This window comes from Phoca vitulina, unplaced genomic scaffold (assembly GCF_004348235.1).
Source record: "Phoca vitulina isolate PV1807 unplaced genomic scaffold, GSC_HSeal_1.0 scaffold40, whole genome shotgun sequence".
Lineage (NCBI taxonomy): Eukaryota > Metazoa > Chordata > Mammalia > Carnivora > Phocidae > Phoca > Phoca vitulina.
The window spans coordinates 9733227-9755698 of record NW_022589743.1 but is presented as its reverse complement, the minus strand read 5'-3'; the positions used below and the strand labels follow the sequence as shown (position 1 = coordinate 9755698).

At 40.0% G+C, this 22472-nt stretch overlaps 1 protein-coding gene across 2 annotated transcripts in view; it reads right to left on the bottom strand.

The window, feature by feature from the left end:
• Nucleotides 1-22472, bottom strand: part of ANKFN1 (ankyrin repeat and fibronectin type III domain containing 1) — a 313445-nt gene that overhangs the window by 58448 nt on the left and 232525 nt on the right. For both annotated transcript variants that reach the window (XM_032429156.1, XM_032429157.1), the window contains 3 exons: nucleotides 17508-17605; nucleotides 14825-14915; nucleotides 9354-9461 (listed from right to left, as the gene is read on the bottom strand). In XM_032429156.1, the coding sequence (XP_032285047.1) occupies nucleotides 9354-9461; nucleotides 14825-14915; nucleotides 17508-17605 (297 nt within the window). The remainder of the gene's footprint in view (nucleotides 1-9353; nucleotides 9462-14824; nucleotides 14916-17507; nucleotides 17606-22472) is intronic.

The following is a 22472-nucleotide window of genomic DNA, read 5'->3' as shown; positions in this document are numbered from 1 at the left end:
CCACTTCTTCTTTATCCATTCATCTGTCGATGGACATCTTGGCTCTTTCCACAGTTTGGCTATTGTGGACATTGCTGCTATAAACATCGGGGTGCACGTACCCTTTCGGATCCCTACTTTTGTATCTTTGGGGTAAATACCCAGTAGTGCAATTGCTGGATCGTATGGTAGCTGTATTTTCAACTTTTTGAGGAACCTCCATACTGTTTTCCAGAGTGGCTGCACCAGCTTGCATTCCCACCAACAGTGTAGGAGGGTTCCCCTTTGTCCGCATCCCCGCCAACATCTGTCATTTCCTGACTTGTTAATTTTAGCCATTCTGACTGGTGTGAGGTGGTATCTCATTGAGGTTTTGATTTGGATTTCCCTGATGCCGAGCGATATTGAGCTCTTTTTCATGTGTCTGTTGGCCATTTGGATGTCTTCTTTGGAAAAATGTCTGTTCATGTCTTCTGCCCATTTCTTGATTGGATTCTTTGTTCTTTGGGTGTTGAGTTTGATAAGTTCTTTATAGATTTTGGATACTAGCCCTTTATCTGATATGTCATTTGCAAATATCTTCTCCCATTCTGTCGGTTGTCTTTTGGTTTTGTTGACTGTTTCCTTTGCTTTGCAAAAGCTTTTTATCTTGATGAACTCCCAATAGTTCATCTTTGCCCTTGCTTCCCTTGCCTTTGGCGATGTTTCTAGGAAGAAGTTGCTGCGGCTGAGGTCGAAGAGGTTGCTGCCTGTGTTCTCCTTTAGGATGTTGATGGACTCCTGTCTCACACTGAGGTCTTTCAACCATTTGGAGTCTATTTTTGTGTGTGGTGTAAGGAAATGGTCCAGTTTCATTCTTCTGCATGTGGCTATCCAATTTTCCCAACACCATTTGTTGAAGAGACTGTCTTTTTTCCATTGGACATTCTTTCCTGCTTTGTCAAAGATTAGTTGACCATAGAGTTGAGGGTCCATTTCTGGGCTCTCTGTTCTGTTCCATTGATCTATGTGTCTGTTTTTGTGCCAGTACCATACTGTCCTGATGATGACAGCTGTGTAATAGAGCTGCAAGTCCGGAATTGTGATGCCACCAGCTTTGCTTTTCTTTTTCAACATTCCTCTGGCTATCCGGGGTCTTTTCTGGTTCCATACAAATTTTAGGATTATTTGTTCCATTTCTTTGAAAAAAGTGGATGGTATTTTGATGGGGATTGCATTGAATGTGTAGATTGCTCTAGGTAGCATTGACATCTTCACAATATTTGTTCTTCCAATCCATGAGCATGGAACGTTTTTCCATTTCTTTGTGTCTTCCTCAATTTCTTTCATGAGTATTTTATAGTTTTCGGAGTACAGATCCTTTGCCTCTTTGGTTAGATTTATTCCTAGGTATCTTATGGTTTTGGGTGCAATTGTAAATGGGATTGACTCCTTAATTTCTCTTTCTTCTGTCTTGTTGGTGTATAGGAATGCCACTGACTTCTGTGCATTGATTTTATATCCTGCCACTTTACTGAATTCCTGTATGAGTTCTAGCAGTTTTGGGGTGGAGGCTTTGGGGTTTTCCACATAAAGTATCATATCATCTGCAAAGAGTGAGAGTTTGACTTCTTCTTTGCCAATTTGGATGCCTTTTATTTCTTTTTGTTGTCTGATTGCTGTGGCTAGGACTTCTAATACTATGTTGAATAGTAGTGGTGATAGTGGACATCCCTGCCGCGTTCCTGACCTTAGGGGGAAAGCTCTCAGTTTTTCCCCATTTAGAATGATATTTGCTGTAGGTTTTTCATAGATGGCTTTTATGATATTGAGATATGTACCCTCTATGCCTATACTCTGAAGAGTTTTGATCAAGAAAGGATGCTGTACTTTGTCAAATGCTTTTTCTGCATCTATTGAGAGGATCATATGATTCTTGTTCTTTCTTTTGTTAATGTATTGTATCACGTTGATTGATTTGCGGATGTTGAACCAACCTTGCAGCCCAGGGATAAATCCCACTTGGTCGTGGTGAATAATCCTTTTAATGTACTGTTGGATCCTATTGGCTAGTATTTTGGTGAGAATTTTTGCATCCATGTTCATCAGGGATATTGGTCTGTAGTTCTCTTTTTTGATGGGGTCTTTGTCTGGTTTTGGGATCAAGGTAATGCTGGCCTCATAAAATGAGTTTGGAAGTTTTCCTTCCATTTCTATTTTTTGGAACAGTTTCAGAAGAATAGGTATTAATTCTTCTTGAAATGTTTGGTAGAATTCCCCTGGGAAGCCATCTGGCCCTGGGCTTTTGTTTTTTGGGAGATTTTTGATGACTGCTTCAATTTCCTTAGTGGTTATAGGTCTGTTCAGGTTTTCTGTTTCTTCCTGGTTCAGTTTTGGTAGTTGATACATCTCTAGGAATGCATCCATTTCTTCCAGGTTATCTAATTTGCTGGCATAGAGTTGCTCATAATATGTTCTTATAATTGTTTGTATTTCTTTGGTGTTGGTTGTGATCTCTCCTCTTTCATTCATGATTTTGTTGATTTGGGTCATTTCTCTTCTCTTTTTGATAAGTCTGGCCAGGGGTTTATCAATCTTGTTAATTCTTTCAAAGAACCAGCTCCTAGTTTCGTTGATCTGTTCTACTGTTCTTTTGGTTTCTATTTCATTGATTTCTGCTCTGATCTTTATTATTTCTCTTCTCCTGCTGGGTTTAGGCTTTATTTGCTGTTCTTTCTCCAGCTCCTTTAGGTGTAGGGTTAGGTTGTGTACTTGAGACCTTTCTTGTTTCTTGAGAAAGGCTTGTATTGCTATATACTTTCCTCTTAGGACTGCCTTTGCTGCATCCCAAAGATTTTGAACAGTTGTGTTTGCATTTTCATTGGTTTCCATGAATTTTTTTAATTCTTCTTTAATTTCCTGGTTGACCCATTCATTCTTGAGTAGGATGCTCTTTAGCTTCCATGTATTTGAGTTCTTTCCGACTTTCCTCTTGTGATTGAGTTCTAGTTTCAAAGCATTGTGGTCTGAAAATAGGCAGGGAATGATCCCAATCTTTTGGTACCGGTTGAGACCTGATTTATGACCTAGGATGTGATCGATTCTGGAGAATGTTCCATGGGCACTAGAGAAGAATGTGTATTCTGTTGCTTTGGGATGGAATGTTCTGAATATGTCTGTGAAGTCCATTTGGTCCAGTGTGTCATTTAAAGTCTTTATTTCCTTGTTAATCTTTTGCTTAGACGATCTGTCCATTTCAGTGAGGGGGGTGTTAAAGTCCCCCACTATTATTGTATTGTTGTCGATGTGTTTCTTTGCTTTCGTTATTAATTGCCTTATATAATTGGCTGCTCCCATGTTAGGGGCATAGATATTTACAATTGTTAGATCTTCTTGTTGGATGGACCCTTTAAGTAGGATATAGTGTCCTTCCTCATCTCTTATTACAGTCTTTGGTTTAAAATCTAATTTGTCTGATACAAGGATTGCCACCCCAGCTTTCTTTTGGTGTCCATTTGCATGGTAAATGGTTTTCCACCCCCTCACTTTAAATCTGGGGGTGTCTTTGGGTCTAAAATGAGTCTCTTGCAGACAGCATATCGATGGGTCTTGTTTTTTAATCCAATCTGATAGCCTGTGTCTTTTGATTGGGGCATTTAGCCCATTTACATTCAGGGTAACTATTGAAAGATAGGAATTTAGTGCCATTGTATTGCCTGTAAGGTGACTGTTACTGTATCTTGTCTGTGTTCCTTTTTGGTCTATGTTGCTTTCAGGCTCTGTGTTTGCTTAGAGGACCCCTTTCAAGATTTCTTGTAGGGCTGGTTTCGTGTTTGCGAATTCCTTTAGTTTTTGTTTGTCCTGAAAGCTTTTTATCTCTCCTTCTATTTTCAATGACAGCCTAGCTGGATATAGTATTCTTGGCTGCATATAAAAAACCAACTTAAAAACCTGCCGGAGAAGAAGGAAAAAAGGTATCCTACAAAACCTCTGGAATCAGAATGAAACATCAGACTTCTCAGTACTGAAAGCTAGAAAAGGACAAAGCAGCACCTTCAAAACCTGACAGAAAATTATTTCAACCTAGAATTCTGTACTTAACTGAAACCTTAAATAAGTGGTAAGTAGAATAAATGCATTTTTTAGACATTCAGCGTATCCAAAAGTTAGCTCCCAAGAATCCTCTCAGGAAATTACTAGAGTAAGGACTCCACCAAAATGATGGACTAACCAAGAAAAAGTAAGACATGGGATACAAAAAGAAGTGATCCAAGATTGGAGGGTGGCCAGAAGAGTCCTCAATATGGTGGTTGAAAGGAGATCCTACGGGGCCAGCTGTGCACCAGACACAGGCAGCCAGCAACCAGTCTAGGTTGGAGCGGGTCAGAGGGCTCGGAGAGGTTTCTTTAAGAAGAAGCAATTGAAACAGTACTAATATATTCGATTGGATTGAGAGAAAATTGACATAATTGGAGGATAGCTTGGGGATTAATTAGCTATAACCACATAGAAAAACAAACAAACATACAATAAAAGATGACTGTTAAGTACAGGGAGAACAAAAAGTTGTCCAGGAAAGGAAAATAATCGTAGAATTAAGTGATCATTATAATGTAAGCAATAAATATTGATCTTATTAAAATTACAATACAAATATATTAGGAGGACAAAGGGTAGGAATTGTAATCCGGAAGTAAGGGGGGAGGGGAAAAAAGAGAAATCATCTTTTCTTAGAGAGGTAATGCCTCGTGAAAAAAAAAATCAAAGATTAGCAATATAAACATGTTATTTAGAGATATGAAGAAAATATCAAAATAACTGGCTAAAAGAATTGAGCCTTTGGGGAATAAAAAATGGAGAATGGGAGGAATTTCTTTCTTTAAATAATAAAGCTCTTAAGTGCTTTACTTATTTAAAGTCATTCAGTCCTGGGGCCTGGGAGGCTCAGATGGTTAAGTGTCTGCCTCCGGCTCGGGTCATGATCCCAGAGTCCTGGGATCGAGTCCTGCATCAGGCTCCCTGCTCAGCAGGGAACCTGCTTCTCTCTCTGTCTCTTATGAATAAATAAAAAAAATCTTTAAAAAAAAAAGAAGTCATTCAGTCCTTAAAAAATGGCTGACAAGTATAGATAATTCTTTTTTTTTTCTTAAATAAGATTTTATTTATTTGAGAGAGAGCACAAGCAGGAGGGAGAGGAAGAGGGAATCTGAAGCAGACTCTGCACTGAGCAGAGTCCGATGCGGGGCTTGATCCCATGACTGCAAGATCATGACCTGCGCCAAAACCAAGAGTTAGAATCTTAACTGACTGAGCCACCCAGGTGCCCCAAGTATAGATAATTCTTATCTGCATTTTATAGGTGAGCAAACTGAGTTATAGAGAGGGTAGGTAAGTGCTCAAGGTCACACAGCTAGTAAATGTCCAGTCTGAATTTGAACCCAGCTAATCCGTGATCTTAGCTGCTTACACTAAGATCCCTCTCACATTATAATCATATATCATGTAAATCAAAATGAAGATTAAACTGAAAAAACAAAAAGAAAACTGAGAACTACTACTACTGGTTGGGAAAGGGGCCTGTGCAAATGTTAAATATTCCGGGTCTCCTCCATTCTGGGCACATGAAAGAATTTCACTTCTTGGAACGCTGTGGTTGGGTGTAGCCATGTGGCCAGTTCTGGCCAATGAGTTTTGAATGTAAGTGACACACATAAAGTCCTGTCTATATGAGACATTCAAGAGTTTTTCCTTCTCCCATGGGTGCTGGCAAAATTTCTAGAGAAAGGATGATGACAACACAGGACAGCCCTCAGCTGACCAGTGGTAGACATATAGCTTGTGGGAGAAGTAAATATTTGGGGGGTCATTTGGTTACTGCAGCATGATATAGCTCATCTTTAACTGTTTCAGGGTCTGTACTGACACACTGAGCCATTGATACAGTGGCTTCTATTCTGGCTTCTATCTCTGTGTAGCTCAGGGCTCTGGAACAATGGTCGGTTTTCTGGGCTCCAAATGCAGTAATTCTTTAGCTTTCAAGTGCTTGGCACATAGGGAGTTTATTTTATCCAGATTGATATGTCTAGCACCTGACACATAGTAGGCTGTGTTTCAATTGATGTTTGCGAGCTGAGAAATTGGATGATAACTGAAATTCACTCTCACAGGGCACTGCTATGGTGAATACAACTGGCTTCTTTATGATTCATTATGTATGTCGGGGCATAAACCGTGTGAACAATAAAGGCTGCTCAACATCTCCAGTGAATTTGCATCCCAGTACTGAACATGCAGATTAACTGTGGTCACTTCTTTAGCCAAAATACAGAAATTAATGTGGGTTTTGGTATCTCCCATGTAGGGCTTTGGTAGTAGAAGGGTTGTTTTGTTATTACTTCTGCATTTGAAATACACTGTGTATTTACTGAGCATTCCAGGCTCATTACAATGTAGTCAGTGATTACACTTTAATTCTAGGATGTATCAGTAAAGTGCCAAGGAGAAAGAGAGGCTCTATTCTTCATCTGGAAGAGCAATGGAAGGAAAATAAACTGGAGTCTGTGAAGTGCCTACACTATTAATGCATTATCTAATTTAATCCTCATAACAATCCTGAAAGATAGATACTATTATCTTGATTTTTTCTGATGGGGAAGCTATGGCTCAGAGAGGTCAAATGCTTTTCTCAGGGATACACAGCTAGTAAGTAGTAGAACTGGGATTTAAAATAATTCTTTTTCCTAATTGTAAGATTTGTATATGCACTCAACCACATAGATCTCAACATAGTTGAGTATTTTATTTTACTTTATGTTTCAAGTTTTATTTAAATTCCAGTTAGTTAACATATAGTGTAATATTGGTTTCAGGAGTAGAATTCAGTGATTCTTCACTTACATACAACACCAAGTGCTCCACTCCGCACAAGTGCCCTCCTTTATACCCATCCCCCATCTAGCCCATCCCCCCACCCACCTCCCTCCAGCAACCCTCAGTTTGTTCTCTGTAGGTTAGAGTCTGTTTTCTGGTTTGCCTCCCTCTTGTAGTTGAGTATTTCAAATAACAATTTTGTAGTTTTTCTGTATGTAATACCTAATTATCCTTGGTTTATCATTTGAGACAGAGTAATGTTAAATTATCTTGAAAATCATTCCATTTTTTTTTTTGTATGAGGTCATTTCCTTTAACTTGGCATATTATAGGTCAGCATTTCCCAAAGTCTTTGCCTTGGAACACTCACTCTGTGAAAAAAGTTTTACAATGACTTTACAAATAAGTTTGGAAAATGCTTGGTTAACCAAATTCAAAATGTCTCTTTATTAGAGTCTTTAATATTGTAATGCCAATTTTACATTTCCAGGAAAGGGATATATAATGCAACATTTTCCAAACTTACTGACCAGAGACCCTTTTTCAGCTGAGCATCTTAAAAATCAAAAAAACACTTCAGGTACTGTTTAAGTGTCCAGAGGACATTTAAATATAAAAAATATTTTTCCTTTTTGGGAAGTTCTACTTATGCCTTACTTAAATTTTTTTCTGACATTGTGTGTATATTTACATCCCTGTGGGGGAATAGCATATACATTGATAAAAGTTGAGTGGAAACTATTGAAATAATTGGGCTGTCTAGATAATTGTTTCTTCTCCCCTCCTTTTTTTTTTTTTTAAAGATTTTATTTATTTGATGGAGAGACAGCGAGAGCAGGAACACAAGCAGGGGGAGTGGGAGAGGGAGAAGCAGACCTCCTGCTGAGCAGGGAGCCCAATGTGGGGCTCGATCCCAGGACCCTGGGATCATGACATGAGCCGAAGGACAGATGCTTAACAACTGAGCCACCCAGGCGCCCCTAGATAATTGTTTCTTGATTATTAGATAGTAACCTAATAGTAACAGGGAGAGCATCTAAATCCTCAGATAATATGAAAACCCCTCATTCTCCTGAGTAGTTTTAGTTTTCCCCCTCTGGCAAAGACCAAACATGAAGTGGCTTATGAATTGCAAGGAATCATCTACTCAGTTGCTTTATTACCTTTCCCTGCCATATAAGAACCAATGGGCAGGGGAATGATGGAGAGGCAGCGGCGAGAAAGGAGCCTAGATAATGCCTGGCCTGCTTAAATGAGCCCCGATAACAGAGAACTGAGTATACTTTGGTCAGTGTGGAATCGTTAAGGCCATGGTGTGGGTAAAGTTTTCCTAGAGATCTGGGAAGGAAACCCACTTGGGTTTCCTTCTCAGCTTCTTCCATGCACATTTATATTTTCTAATAACTACTCATGAATATTGTTTTCTTGCAAACACTTGTCCTCATTTCTAGCTGTGGCCAACACTTCTGAAGGGCTCTGTTGTTCCAGCTATACAGTAGGGACCGACTGTTTGCTAAGACCAAGTATGATTTTTTATGTCTAATTCAAACTCAGCTAGTGTCTCTTAGTTTCAACCATGATTTCTTACCTAGCCGGCCCAGCAGTGCCCTGGATCTAGAGAGTGTAATGCAGTTGGGATCTGATGGGTGAAGGAGCATGGAAAATGAAAACTTTATGGAGGCTTTAATTCTCCAAATAAAACTAAGTGCCTGTTCCACGAATCATTACACAGATCAGAAACCTGACCCTGTCCCATTTGAAGAGCCCAGATAGAAGAGAAGTTTTTAAAAGCCTCTCAGAGATTTTCTGGGTATAGTTGGCTAGGTCTAGGGATGTGTGTGCTCTCCTTTCTCCTAAGCAGTAGTACAGGGGAAGATTAAAATTCAGGGTGAGATCAACATCTAGTGCCCAGTCCCGATGTTCAGGGTGGGACACAAAAATGAGGTGTAGCAGGAAGACTGCACTTAGAGACAGAAAACCTAGGTCAAAATCCTGATTCTGTATTTTCCTGGCATTGTGACCTCGGTCAAGTCATTTAGCCTTAGTGGTTATTGCCAAAATGAGGATGAAAAAGAGACAGTGGATGTGAAATTGCATTGCCATCTTTATTGCAAATATACATGAAGATTTCTTGTTGCTGTTAAAATCGGCTAAACTTCCTCAGGGATGCTCATGGAATTTTCCTTGGGGCTGAAAAATTCGAGGGTGAATATCCCAAAGACCCAGCACACTGAGGAGTTTTGTGAAGGGACAATTCAAAGGGAAGGGAACTAAGGGCAGCTGCTTTTTTTTCAAACCGTTTGTGTAGAGAGTGGGTGAGAGAGAAAGAGAGCAAGGGAGTGAAGAGAGGGAAGTCTCTTCTGAAGGGTTAAAGCAAGATAGTGCTGTAAAGTGATTCCAGATGTACAAATATTAATATCTCTCTCCCTGATGAATGAGAAGGTATGACCCAGTTAGGAAACTGCTAACATTACCGGCGCCACCGAGACCTCAGTCAATGGCCCAGCACAGATTTTGATCCTTACCCCGGCAGCTATAATGCTGATGAAGGGCTTGGACCTGCTGCAGCAGACCTTCCAAAACGTCACTCTGTCCCCTGTGTCTGGGCTCTCTGTCGTCATAGTCTTTCCAGTCTATTGAACAAAAGAAACAAACAGAATGAAAATTTAACATGGGGCAGGCCTCTCCCCTGAGGCCTAGCCTCAGGAGCTGGGTTCTGCTCACACCCCCTGGGTCTGGATCAGCACCCAGCACTTGCACAGCTTGGGGCTGCCATTGTTCAGGGCCCTGTGCAAAACAGCAATTGTGGTTGGCTTTTTGTGTTGGGCAGTTTTAGGGCAAGAGAAAGTGGTAACTGAAGGCCAAAAGAAAACAGGGACTCTGGGAGTCCAATTTCCACCCCCCAGCTCCTTACCCTCGTTTTCAGCATCCCGGGTCCTAATCAGCCTCCCCTGCCACCTCTCCACGCAGCACCCCAAATCGCAACTGGATTTCCACAGTAGGAAAGAAAGGGGTGGGAATGTGCAGACTAGATGAAATCCACAGTCCCAATGCTTTTATTGTAGGTTTCACACTTTTGGCCAAATTGACATTTCTTTCCAAGGAAAGAGCCCATGTCAGATGCCAAGAAATGGAAATCTACATTTTGCTCTAATGAATGTCTGCTTTGGTTAGCTGGCGCAGCAACCCCTGCAAATACCCGGAGCCACCAACCACCCTGTCTGCTCAGTCTCTAAATATACAGTATTAGCTTACATGGCAAATTTAAATTGCAATACCCACTGAGATTTTTCTCCCCCTTTTATTTTCATTCCATTTGGCTATAATGATATCAAGAGTAATAACCCGTATGGGACTAATGTCAAGATGGTAATTCTGCTGTCTCCAACTCGGGGGTTTTTTTTTTTCAGCAGGTCTGTCACTTCATAGTCCATCCCTTCTTCTATCTGCCCCCAACCCAGTTTTACTCTTTGAACCTTTTAAAAGCAATAACTTAAAGCACTTCTTAATTGAAATGCTTTCTTTAAAAATGCTAGTCATTATCTTCTAGTAAAGCCGGTTAGTTCATGAGTGTATCTGAGGCTTAAATTCTAACTGAACCAGTTTCAAATTCCCCTCCCCCCAGATTTATTTTAAAATATGGAGTGTCCCTTGTTCAGAAACTTAGGCAGATGTCCTGATGGTTAAAGTTAGGTTTTAAAAACATCACTCATTGGCCCATCCACGGCCTAACAGTCCAGCACAGTTAGAAAGAACACAGGTTCTGGAGTCAGATAAAACTGGGTGTGAATGCTGGCTCTTCGGGCTCCTGGCTCAGTGTCTGTAAGGCACTAAACTTAACACTGACAGGGCCTCTACTCTGTAATGTGAAAAATGAACGTAGTATCTAGCTTGCAGGATTTTTTGTGAGAATGAAATGAGAGGTTTATTTGGTACCCGGCGCAATGCCTGTTACATGGCATGATGTAAATCATAACTTAAAAAAGAAGGGAATTCCTTGATGAAGAGTGAACTCCCTGAGTAGTGAGTATGGAAACATCGTTTCTAACCCTGTCAGGTGATTCCCTTTGAAGAAGGAGGCCTCAGATTTTTGAATCCTTCCTCCTTCCTACCCCCCCCCAGGTACCTGTCTCCATTTTACCTCTCAGAAGACTGAGGCCCAGAGAGAACCATTCCAGTTCTATGTTACTCAGCTTGTCTGGGGCAGAGCCAGGACCATAATGTAGTCTCATGGCCCTCCATATAGTGCTCGTTTCCTTATACCGTGGACACGTTTTGTTTTGTTTTGTTTCTTTTGGGAAGGAGGGTCAGAGCTTGGTTGGAGTTTGTGTGGTGTGGCTTAGTTGTGGTCAACTCTGGAGACAGGGAATTGGCATAGGTGCCTTCTGTAGACTGTTCCTTGTGGGCAGAAACCGTGACTTAAATTTCTCTTTGCCTCAGGTTTCTTCTCTGTAAAGTGAGTTTTTGAATATTTTTAAAAGGTTCTTTGAGGTTTAAAAAAATAATGTAAGTAAAGCACATTCTGGGCACATCAGGGACACTCATTAAGTGTTGGTGAGGCATTGTGAATAGAAGGATGGTGTTCAGGTAGCCTGGGCTAGGAAGGGTGCTTTTACTGGGAAATTTGGAAATGTCTGAGGAATCAAACTCCAAGTGATCCTCATTCTCATCTGTAGTGTCCCTGGTATTTGGGCACAGTGATCATAAACGCTGCTATCATGGATTCCCAAAGGCCATTATGAGTTTGTTCCCTCAGTTGGGTGAATGCGTCTTTAGTGCTCATGATAAGAGGAGTTAATATTTGCTTGAGTAAGACTTCTGGGTGGTTGAGTTATTATGTGGCCCTGCACATGCTAATATATTCTAATGAGTGTTAATACTGCCATCAACGCAAGGGGAGATGAAATGGAGCTGGCTCTTTGAGCTGAGCCCTATTACATCAGAGGCGAGCTCAAGCTGATGACTTTATGATACATTTCAAAATTGCTAATGCTAAATTGCAGCCCAAGTGAGCAGTGGACATGATGCCAAGGTTTTTGGAAAGAATGAGTTTTTCTCATAGATGTTTGGAAGGTTCTGACGACTACATAAAATAGGAGACTTTAGGGATGAGGGAGAAAATTGAAAATATATTAAGAAATCAGGAACCTGACAGGAATAAACTTAGTGTGGTAGGAAAAGAGCAGATTGTGCCACATAATACAGTTCACTGTTCTGGTAATGAGACACTTCAACTGCAACACAATGCAGAGCTTACATTCAGGGGCGATATCAGGGCTTTCCTGATCGTAACTCAGACAAGCCTGTCTGGGTCCTTTTCTCTTATTATGTACCATACCATATAACATAAGTCTATAAAAACACATTAAGGCCTTTTGTAAAAATATAAAAAAAAGGTTTTATAGCTTACTGGAACATATTACCAAATTTCCAGTTACTCTGTCATGTTAGAATACATTGTCCTCCAGTAAATACCTGAATACTGATATATGTTGCATCCCAATGTCATACTCTGTTTATAAATAGAGCTGGAGCGTTTTTATATTGCTCTTTTCCAAGTGATACAGCATGTCTGCAGCAACTGTAACGACATGTTTGGATTTAGTTCTTCGCCAGATACCCCTACAGTCAAATGGGCCATGTTAGAAAGGTTGGCAGTTGCTGTGTTAATTAGCAAGTAGTAAGTGACTCTTCCCAGTCCTAGAAGACTGTTCTTGTCATTCTGGAGAAAGCCCTTTCAAATAGGCTGTGAGGGAGAGTGTCTGATTAGAATTTGAAGTTTGTAGAACATCTGATGCTTATAAGTAATGCATCCGTATGCAGATCAGAATTTGCATTTGGAGTGGGACGTTTTCCCTTGTCCCACCTTCAGGTCAACTGACACTATCATTTTCTTTTTTTCTTTTCTGTCCCTTCTATCCTTCATCAATAATATATACTCTTTTTTTTCTCCCTAGAATGAGATGGTTTCCCTTAGTATCTTAATCTTGCAATATTATTAGTTTGTGTTTCTGATGTCTTTAATAAAAAAGATGTCCAAGTAAGACTGGAATAATTACATCATCAAATGCCCATGGGACTCAGGGGCCTTAGCGATCTCTGGTGTCTGTGGTCCAGAGCCCTGTATCACCTGGTGTAGCTATGTGAATCCACCAGAAACGGCAGTCGGGAAGGGTTGGCTGGCTGGCTCTTAGTCTGCTTGTCTGCCTGATAGCAGAGCACTAGTTCCCACAGCATAGGAGACATGGCATGGGCTTGATCAGTGTAGGCTTGAATCCTGGCTCAGCCACATGCAAGAGTTGTGACCTTGGGCAAGGCAACATCCTCTCTAAATCCCAATTTCTTTATTAATAGAGGAGGAGGACAGTATAGTGGTTAAGGACAAGGGCCATAGGATTTGGGCCTGACTTCAGTGCTTGCTGATTTTGTGATGTTGGGCTCTAGGTATTCATGTGCCTCTATGTGAATAGTTCCCTTACCAGTAAAATGGAACTACTAATAAAAACCACCCCAATGGGTCTGTTACGAAGATTAAATGAGTTGATCCACATGAAGTTCTTAGACTAATGCCCAGCATTATAATAAGTGTTATGTTGGCTCTGATGTTCAGAGTGATGCAGATGATGAAGATGACGGTGCTTATCCACAAGACAGGAACAGTGATGAGGGACTCATGTGAGGATTCCGTGAGACACTGATGAAAGCCCATAATGTGCCACCTGATTCATGGTTGATCCTAGGTAAAGGGTTGTTATAAAACATGACACATAAATATATACAAAAAAACCCTAAAGAGCCTACAATCTTATAACCCAAATATCCACTGTCAAATGTTGACAGTTATGTGCAGACAGGCCTCCTAATAATAATCAAACTCACAGCTTAAATATGTGAAAAAAAATTTTGCATTTTGTTTTTACATAAAACTTATAAAGTAAGAATTTCTTCCACACAGTGAATTTTTTTAAACACCATTTTAGCGGTTTCATTTGTTCTATAATGTGTATATGTATATATCATACTTTATTTAACCATTGAATTAATATTGGATATTTGTTCTCTCTATACATGGTATTTCACTATATTGATACACTGCTACAGTGTGCATATTTGTTCATAACTGTTTGTTCTGCCTTTGTTTCCTTAGGTTAGATTCCTAGACAAATAATTATGGAGTAAAAAGAAATGACTGTTCTTATTATGGCAAATTGTGTCCCACAAAGATTGCACTCTTACAAGAAGCATATGATACCATTTTGAACTATCACATTCATGAAGGTTTTTTAAAAAAATGAAAACAAATTTAGAGCTCATTATGCAGAAAAATCTATCATATGGTGTATCTAGAGATGTTTCTTCTGGTTAATTAAATTTCCTGGTTAATAGAGAGCTACCAAATATACCAGACATAAATTATTAATCTTCACATAATTAGAAGAGGCTTTTGCTGGGGTTTTCAGCCATCACTACAAATGTTATATTTGTAGCAGAGTGTAGCGGAGCGCCTGTTAGTAAGAAAGCGTTTTCTTCTGACAGAATGTCAGATAAATAAGATTTGCTATATCTCATTCCCTTATCAATTTGATGTGGGTGAGGGGGTGAGGAGGAGAGAAGAGAGCTAGAATGGGCCACTACTCCTGCTGTGTCATTCACAACATCCCCACAAAAGCCTTGGGAAAGGTAGGATTGGACTCATTCTACAGATTGAGAGAGTTTAAGGAACTTCTGAAGGCCACACAGCTAATAAAAGGTATCCTGGGTATCAAATTCGGTCTTGCTGGTTCCAAATTCCCTCTCTTTTCATTCCACTGAGTTGCCTCCCAGGGGAACATTTCTGCAGAGGAATCATTCATTATGTGGCCCAGATGCTATTCTGAGGAGGTCTTGTTAGTCCCAAGCAGTGGGGAGAAGGAATGGCAATGGGATCCTGAGGATGGATGGAGGGGGAGGTTGGAGCCTGTGGCCAGGCTTGAGAGAGTTCACAGCCACCACCTACTAGAAGGCGAGGCACATGCCGGTACCGTGGTCTGAGCAGGTCCCCATCCTTTCATGTTATAAGCCGAGACTTGAACAAAATACTGTTGGCCCTGAAAAGTATCAAAATAGAGAGAATGTATGCATTAGGAATTGTACTGAATCACTTTTACTCTAGAAGCAGGTTCCTGTGTCTGATTAACTCATTGATCCATTGGGAAATCCACTAGCCATGCTTTAGCTTTCTAGCTTTTCTTATTACATTTATGTGTAGTAATACACATCTTTGGGGTGACTTTAGTTTCTATGAGCTTTCTTTTTTCAAAATTGCAATGTCATAATTACCTTTTTTCCTCTACCTGAGTTATACACTAATTATTAAAGGTCACACACAGTTCTGCAAGGTTTACCCAAATCAGCAATTCCTCACCTTTCTCCTTATTTTCCCCTCCCTGGAGGCAATCACCATCACTTTTATTAGCTGATCGACTTGCTTTTAAAATTAACAAGTTACAATGGACATCTTTTCAGTTTAGTACATCAAAGATCTGGTTCATTTTTTTAGTGGCTGCATAGTACTTCACCGTGGGCAAATAACTGTCATTTATTTAACCAGTCTCCCCCACTGGTGAACATTAAGATTGTTTCCACATTTTACACCACAATAAATAATGCTGCAGTGAGGGGCGCCTGGGTGGCTCAGATGGTTGAGCGTCTGCCTTCGGCTCAGGTCATGGTCCCGGGGTCCTGGGATCGAGGCCCACATCGGGCTCCTGTCTCAGCGGGGAGCCTGCTTCTCCCTCTCCCTCTGCCTCTGCTCATGCTCTCTCTCTCTCTGTATCTCTGTGTCTCAAATGAATTAAAAAAAAAAATCTTTAAAATAAAAAAAATAATGCTGCAATGAGTATCTCTGCTCAGCTATTAAAACTTTTAAATTAATTCTTCGATTTCACTTCAATTTTAAAACCATCTTTAAAACAATGGCTTATATTCTTTAATGTCTTCTGACACCAAAAATTTAGGAGTTGTTTTTGTTTATGTATAATCTTTTCAAATGTTCTGTATAGTTTTCTATTTTTGCTTTGCTTTGACAAGTTATTTTTTTCCCCCAGTGAACCCAAAGAGGCATTTCTGAAGCCAGCATTTGATAAAACATTGCTTGTGAAAATTATAAAATAGCGTTTGAAGTAAAAAACAAAACCAAAAAATAAAAAAAACCACTGCATCTTTGTAGGGCCTTTGCTAGAAATTTTAATAATGTTGGCTTTACCATATTATAAAGTTAATTTTTTTTAACATTAAAAACAGGTTTCTAGGTACTTCAAGGTTATGGCGATTCTGCAGAAGGGTCAGTCTCCTTCTAGGCTTTTATGTGATTAGGATAGTGTCTGAATTGCTCTCATTGGACGACCAAGTGGAAAAACTTAATCCCTATAAAAATTAGTTGAAATATTAGAGAAATTCTCTGTGGAGAGTTTTCCATTTTTATCACGTGATATCACTTTTTCTTTTAAGCAAAGGAAATTCCCTGGGGTTCTCTTCTGGCCCTCTTCCATCATGTGAGCTATAGGGTTGGGAATCAGTCTTCTGCGATAGCATCTCTGGGGGCCACCCACTCAGGGGTTTGTTTGCTCTGGTAATCCACAGTTTTGGCCCTGGTATAGACGTGTGATTAGGACTAAAAGTCAAGATTCTGTGGTGGTGACCCAACCACCAAGAATTCTATTAGAATAAGCTGGTTCAAACTTGAAGAGATGCAACCAAATGCAGCTTTTTAATGCTGGGTTTCAGGTTTACACTTTATAGATAACTGTTTTAACGGACTAATCTTTTAGGAGAATGGCAACAAAAACAAAATTCTCCCTCTCTCTCTTGCATAAAAGGTCTAAGATATTAACGATTTGAATTGGAGCAAAAAAAAATAACAGGTTTGACTTAAGTATACTTTAAAAAATTTTTCATTAAAAATGATTTTGATGATTGTTTTGTTGCATTTTAATTATTTGAGGAGATACAGGGTTTGTTCCAGTATGAACTGATTTGCTAGCTGTTTTTATTTTTTGCATTTCATATGCTCATATGGCTTAGAGTTCTATAAATAATTAATGTTTGAGTTTAGATTGGTTAAACAAATAAGCACAGTTTGTTCCAGTTTTTCATTCACAGTTTAAATTGGTTCAGGTTACTGAGAAATGTAGTGCCACCATATATAGTTTCTTTTCTGTGAAAGCAGATTTAGACAGATTTTTTTTTTTTTTTAATCAAGGGAAAAGGATTTCTCTCAGGAAATTGTATGACTCCAATAGATGACTGATCTCAACTGAGGCTATGGGGGTGAGGGTTAGAGGAGGCTGTTATTTTTACCATCAGACAGGGAGTCAAAATTGGATCTCTCAGAGCCTTTGATCCCCCCTGAAGATTAGACTGTGATCCAGAAAGCAGCAGCTTTCAAGGCTTGCATGAGGCCAGTCTTTTTCTGATCTCTGTAGAACATGGCAGCTTACAAAGTGGTTCATGCTGTCTGCTCACTCCTTTGTGGGGTTCAGATTATGGATACCAGACATATCACACTTAACGAGTGGCAGTTGTTGCCAGAGGACTGGGTGTTGGCAGTTGCTTCCAGAGTAGGCATTTGCTACCCAAATCCCAGTACAAACATCATGGGCAGGGGAATGGGAAGCCTAATGGGAGGATTTGGCATTTACCGTTTTAAGTCCTGTGATTGTGTATCTCAGGGTCTGCAGGTTTTCCATGATGATTTCTCCAACCAAAGGACAAAAGTCTTTAGACATGCTCCATTCCACTGCAAGGAGAGAAAGAAAGAGACAGTATGAAATTTACTCATATATCAAGAAGCATCACAGAAACTCTAGCAAAAGTGTCTCTCAAAAACGGTAAGTTTACCCTCCTTTCCCTGTATTGGCACATCTCACAGTCTTCCTTAGGGTAACAAGTCAGTTTCTAAGTTCACAATTATTTTTTAAAACTAGAGAGGAAAATAAGTAATCATTGAACAGTGATTAATATACCTTAGATATACATATGTGTATGTATCTGTGTACTTACGGATATAGACACACACGTGCTCAGGCACATTATATGTAACAGTTCATTGTATGTAGAAGGTAAGTTATTAATTGCATGGGAGAAGTGAAGGGTACACTAGGACATTCCCTTCTGTTAGCTGCCCAAGTCTGGTTTGGGCTTCACCATGCTACTGAAAGTGCTGTTTCAAGGTCCCAGGGACGTTCTCTTTCCAAATAAAGAAGTTTCCTTTCATTTCTCTCTGTGTCATTGGACACCTTCTTCTTCTGGAAGCATTCTCTTCTTGTAGTGTCCCACATGCTGCCCCCCAGGCTCTCCTCCTCCTCCCTGGTCTTGTCTTCCAAGCTTTTTATTCGCTTCTCTTCAGCCTGAGGATTTGGGGTTTGTGTCAGTGCTCCCCCCACACCTGACATCCCTGAAGTGAGTATTCATTCACAGTTCAACCTAACACCCAAATTCTAACGCCCCATTTTACTGTGAGGCCATGTTCTTTCATAACATTTTCCCTTGGTTGAAAAAATTGTGGTCAGGAAAGATAAATTGTGCCTCATCAGTATGAAGTGTCTTAAGTGACAGTTTACCCATGGCAGAGTTTAGGGCAATCTGATTGAAGCAGGAGCTTAGGGCACATAGAAGACAAGGCCTGCACATCTAACCCTCATGATGACAAGCTATAGGTTTTAAGATTTAAGTTATGTTCCCTATGATACTTCAGTACTTCAGAATTAAGCCGAACCATCCCTGAGGCCTGCTGCTTCTCTGGAGTCACGCATCCCTCTGATGTGGGTGCTGCCCCTCGGCCCCTCCTCTGTATGTTCCTAGGAATCTAGCTTGTTCTCCTCGTTCTATAGAAATTGCTTTCCTAAAGTTCCTGGTGCTCTGATTGTCTGCAACAGCCTCTTCCTGGGAAAGCCAGCCACTCTGGCCTCCCTGATGTTTTAAAGCCTTCTTTCCCCTCAGTTTTGGTTGCACCCTTTCTTCCTATCTCCTGACCCCTTTTCCTGGGCTCTCCCTGGTTCCTCTGAAATTTCCTTCCCCCTTTGCTGTGATGTTCTTGGGGGTTTGGTTTTGGCTCTTTTCTCGCTTCACATGCTTGTCCCAGGCAGTGACCTTATTCACACTTCTGGCGCCAACGATGGCTCTCCAAACTGTAATTCTAGGTCCAGCCTCTCTCAGGACTCTGACTTCCTCCTGCAGATCTGCACGTGAGTGCCCGCTAGTACCTTCTCTTTGCCAAAATAGGTGTCTCCTCTTGTTTTCTCAGTTTCAGCTCATGGCATTGCCATATACTTAATCACCCAACCCCAAATCTCAGAGCATCCTTGCCTCCTCTTTTTCCCCAATTCTTCATGATCAGTTGATCACTAAACCCAGTAGGTTCTGCTTTAAAATGTCTCCCATAAGTTTCTCTCTCCCCCTCACACTGAACTTATTCTAGAGCAGGACTTTATAATCATGTGCATCCATCTGCAATTGATTTTTTTTTTTTTTTGCAAGGAGGTATAGGCTTGATTGATTAACTGATCAACTCTCCTAATTGATTTTTCTGTTCATCTTCTTATCCTTATACACAGTCTGCTCTTACCAGCCTGAGTTATATTTAAAAAATGTAGATCTCATTATTTCATTTCTCTGCTTAAAATCTTTTCATAGTGTCCAGTTGCTTTCAAAATAAAATGAAATGTTGGGGCACCTGGGTGCCTCAGTGGGTTAAGCATCTGCCTTTGGCTCAGGTCGTGATCGCAGGGTCCTGGGATCGAGCCCTGCGTCGGGCTCCCTGCTCAGCAGGGAGTCTGTGCCTCTCTCTCTCTCTCCCTCTGCCCCTCCCGCCTGCTCATTCTCTCTCTCTCTCTCTAATAAAATAAATAAATATCTTTAAAAAAATTAAAAAACCCAAAATAAAATGAAAAGTTAACAAGGCATTCAAGGACCTTCATAATCTGGTCCCAGCCTTACTCTACTATCTTCATCTCCTACCATGTCTCACAGCAAAGTCCTTGCTCTGTAAGTCCCTGTTACCTGGTTATTTTGTGTACTTTTCTGCCTCTGTGTCTTTTGCTGATCTTCCAACTGCTGCTTGTGAAACTCTGTTAATCCATTAAGATCTAGCAAAGTTAACTCTAAATTCCACAGGAATAATTAAATACACCTGTTTCTGTGCTCCCAAAGCCCTTAATTCATATGAAAATAAGATTTATTACACACATATTATGCTTTATTATATGTATCTCTTTCTCTTGTTAGATTGTGACAAATTTGAGAATAGGCGAAATACCTTTCCCTTCTTCTCTAGTACATGGATTTGTGTGCTTGGTGCATAGAATGTGCTTCCTAAATATTTTATATACAATTTGATTATATGCATGGATACACACACATACACACATGCCTAGAGTACACTGGTTTTTCCAACAAGGAGAGATATTTTTCTTCCTGTGAATCTTCTTCTCCAGTCCCTTGCCCTTTGAAGCTCTCAGGCATGTTGTAAAATGTAATTAGAATCAAATGATTAAGATTATATGTTAAATCTCAAATTAGGCCTACACTTCCTTACAAATATATATTCTAAAAGACTTAATATATATATTATATATGTATCTATGTATGCATTTTTTTTCCAAAATATTTTATTATGCTTATGAGCTACTAGCTCTGAAGAAGCCACAACTCTGAAAGTCAACTTGGACTTAATTTGCATATATCTAGCTAAAGAAAAAAAAGGAAATCATTGAAGACATTATCACAAACAAAACAAAATGAAAATCAGTAGCAAATCTGCAAGTGTATCTAGAAAAAGCAAGGAATACAGGAAAATTCTGGAAACAGAAATATCCCTGGTTGCCACTGAGACATGCATCATTGACTGATGTGGAGGAGCTCCAAGCAGAAGGGTGAGAGTCAAGGTTTTCTGATTCCAGGCTAAGGATTCGGGGCTGACTTCCTAAAAGAAGAGCTAGGGATTCATGGGAATACCTCCAAGGGATTAATGACAAGTTCCTCGAAGATACAGTCTTTAAAATTTAAAAGAAATGATTTATTTTTGAGTAACAACTGTTCATGTTCTATTGAAATATGTTTTTACAAAACATGTTTCAGGTGGAAAAGAGGACCTGTCTTCTTGAAAAACAAAACAAAAAACAAACAGAATAGCTTTGTAAGGAGATATGGTTCTGCTTTGGAAGTTAATAAAAAGTTTTAAGCATTTAGTCTAATTAGATCTCATAACATGAAAGAAGATTCACATGGAAGGAAAAAAATCCTCCTTGTTGGAATGAACAATCTGTTCCGGGGCAACCAACAATCCTTTTCTTCTATGTACTTCATCGGGTTGGTGGACTCTTTCGACATGAAGAAAGGAGCTTCTGGTCATTTAAAAAATGAGGGAGGGAAACAGAGTGAGCAGGAATCACTTTGAGAGCCCACTGGGAATTCTAAGAAGGCAACTTAGCATGGTCTCTCTGGAAAGTTATGTGTAGGTAGTTTAAAGACTTAATATTAAAGCCATGAGAAAATCACTTATAAGCCTGCTCTAAATCCCTGAAGGACTGGAGCCATGTATATGAAGTTTAAAACTGTATAAGACTTATAATTTTAAGATAAAGATCAGGGCAACTGTTTCTACTTAGGTCTGGGAAATCGAAGTAGGGTTTAATCATGCAATGGCTCATAGCAGTTGAACACTAGCAAGAAAGGTACCAGACAAAACCTAGGTGTTAGTATTTCTTAGAATTTGGCTCTGGCTCAAGCTGTGATTCACTATATTTATATCAAATAACTATGAATATTTTAAATATGACACTTTATTATTTTAACAAATATTTCATTTTTATCTAAGCTTTAGCAAGTAGAGTCATTTGGGAAGGAAAGTTCTAGCTGAACACCTCTATTTACCGGATGGTAGCTATAAAAACCACATGCTGAAAGCTTAAGAAGAGCTCCTGAAGGTCTAGCCTTGTCACCTGAAGTCTATAAGGTAAGGAGAAAAGTCACAGAATCAGTGCAAGAGTAGAAAATTCAGGACTGAAGTGTTAGGATGCATAAGCAGGACAAAGTCTACAGTGCAGGTACATTTCCAGCCTCATGGTGTGAGTTCTGTGAATAATATGCCCTGCTTTGGCCAGTAACTCTCTTAAGTTTTCAGGCTAGTTTCTTGAACGGTAAAGACCCTACAGAAATAAAGGCACAAAGAGATAACATTACAGGGGCACCTGGGTGGCTCAGTCAGTTAAGTGTCCAACTCTTGATTTCAGCTCAGGTCATGATCTCAGGGTCCTGGGATCGAGCCCCGTGTCGGACTCCCACGCTGAACGTGGAGCCTGATTAAGATTCTCTCTCTCCCTTTCCCTCTGCCCCTCCCCACTCATGCTCTCTCTCTTTAAATAAATAAATAAAATCCTTAAAAAAGAGAGAGAACATGGCATCAGTGTCTAATTAATTTCTACTTGATAAAAAACATCGAAAACCTGCTGTTATCCAGGTTCTCCCTCAAAGCCCAGAGCTGCTTTATCCTGTGCACACGTCAGGAGAAGCATACTGTAAGAGGTATACTCTTGCTTCTTGCCCACACCCCGCTCAAACCCTCCACTTTTAACCTATGTCACTTGACCTCAGACCCATCATTTTTG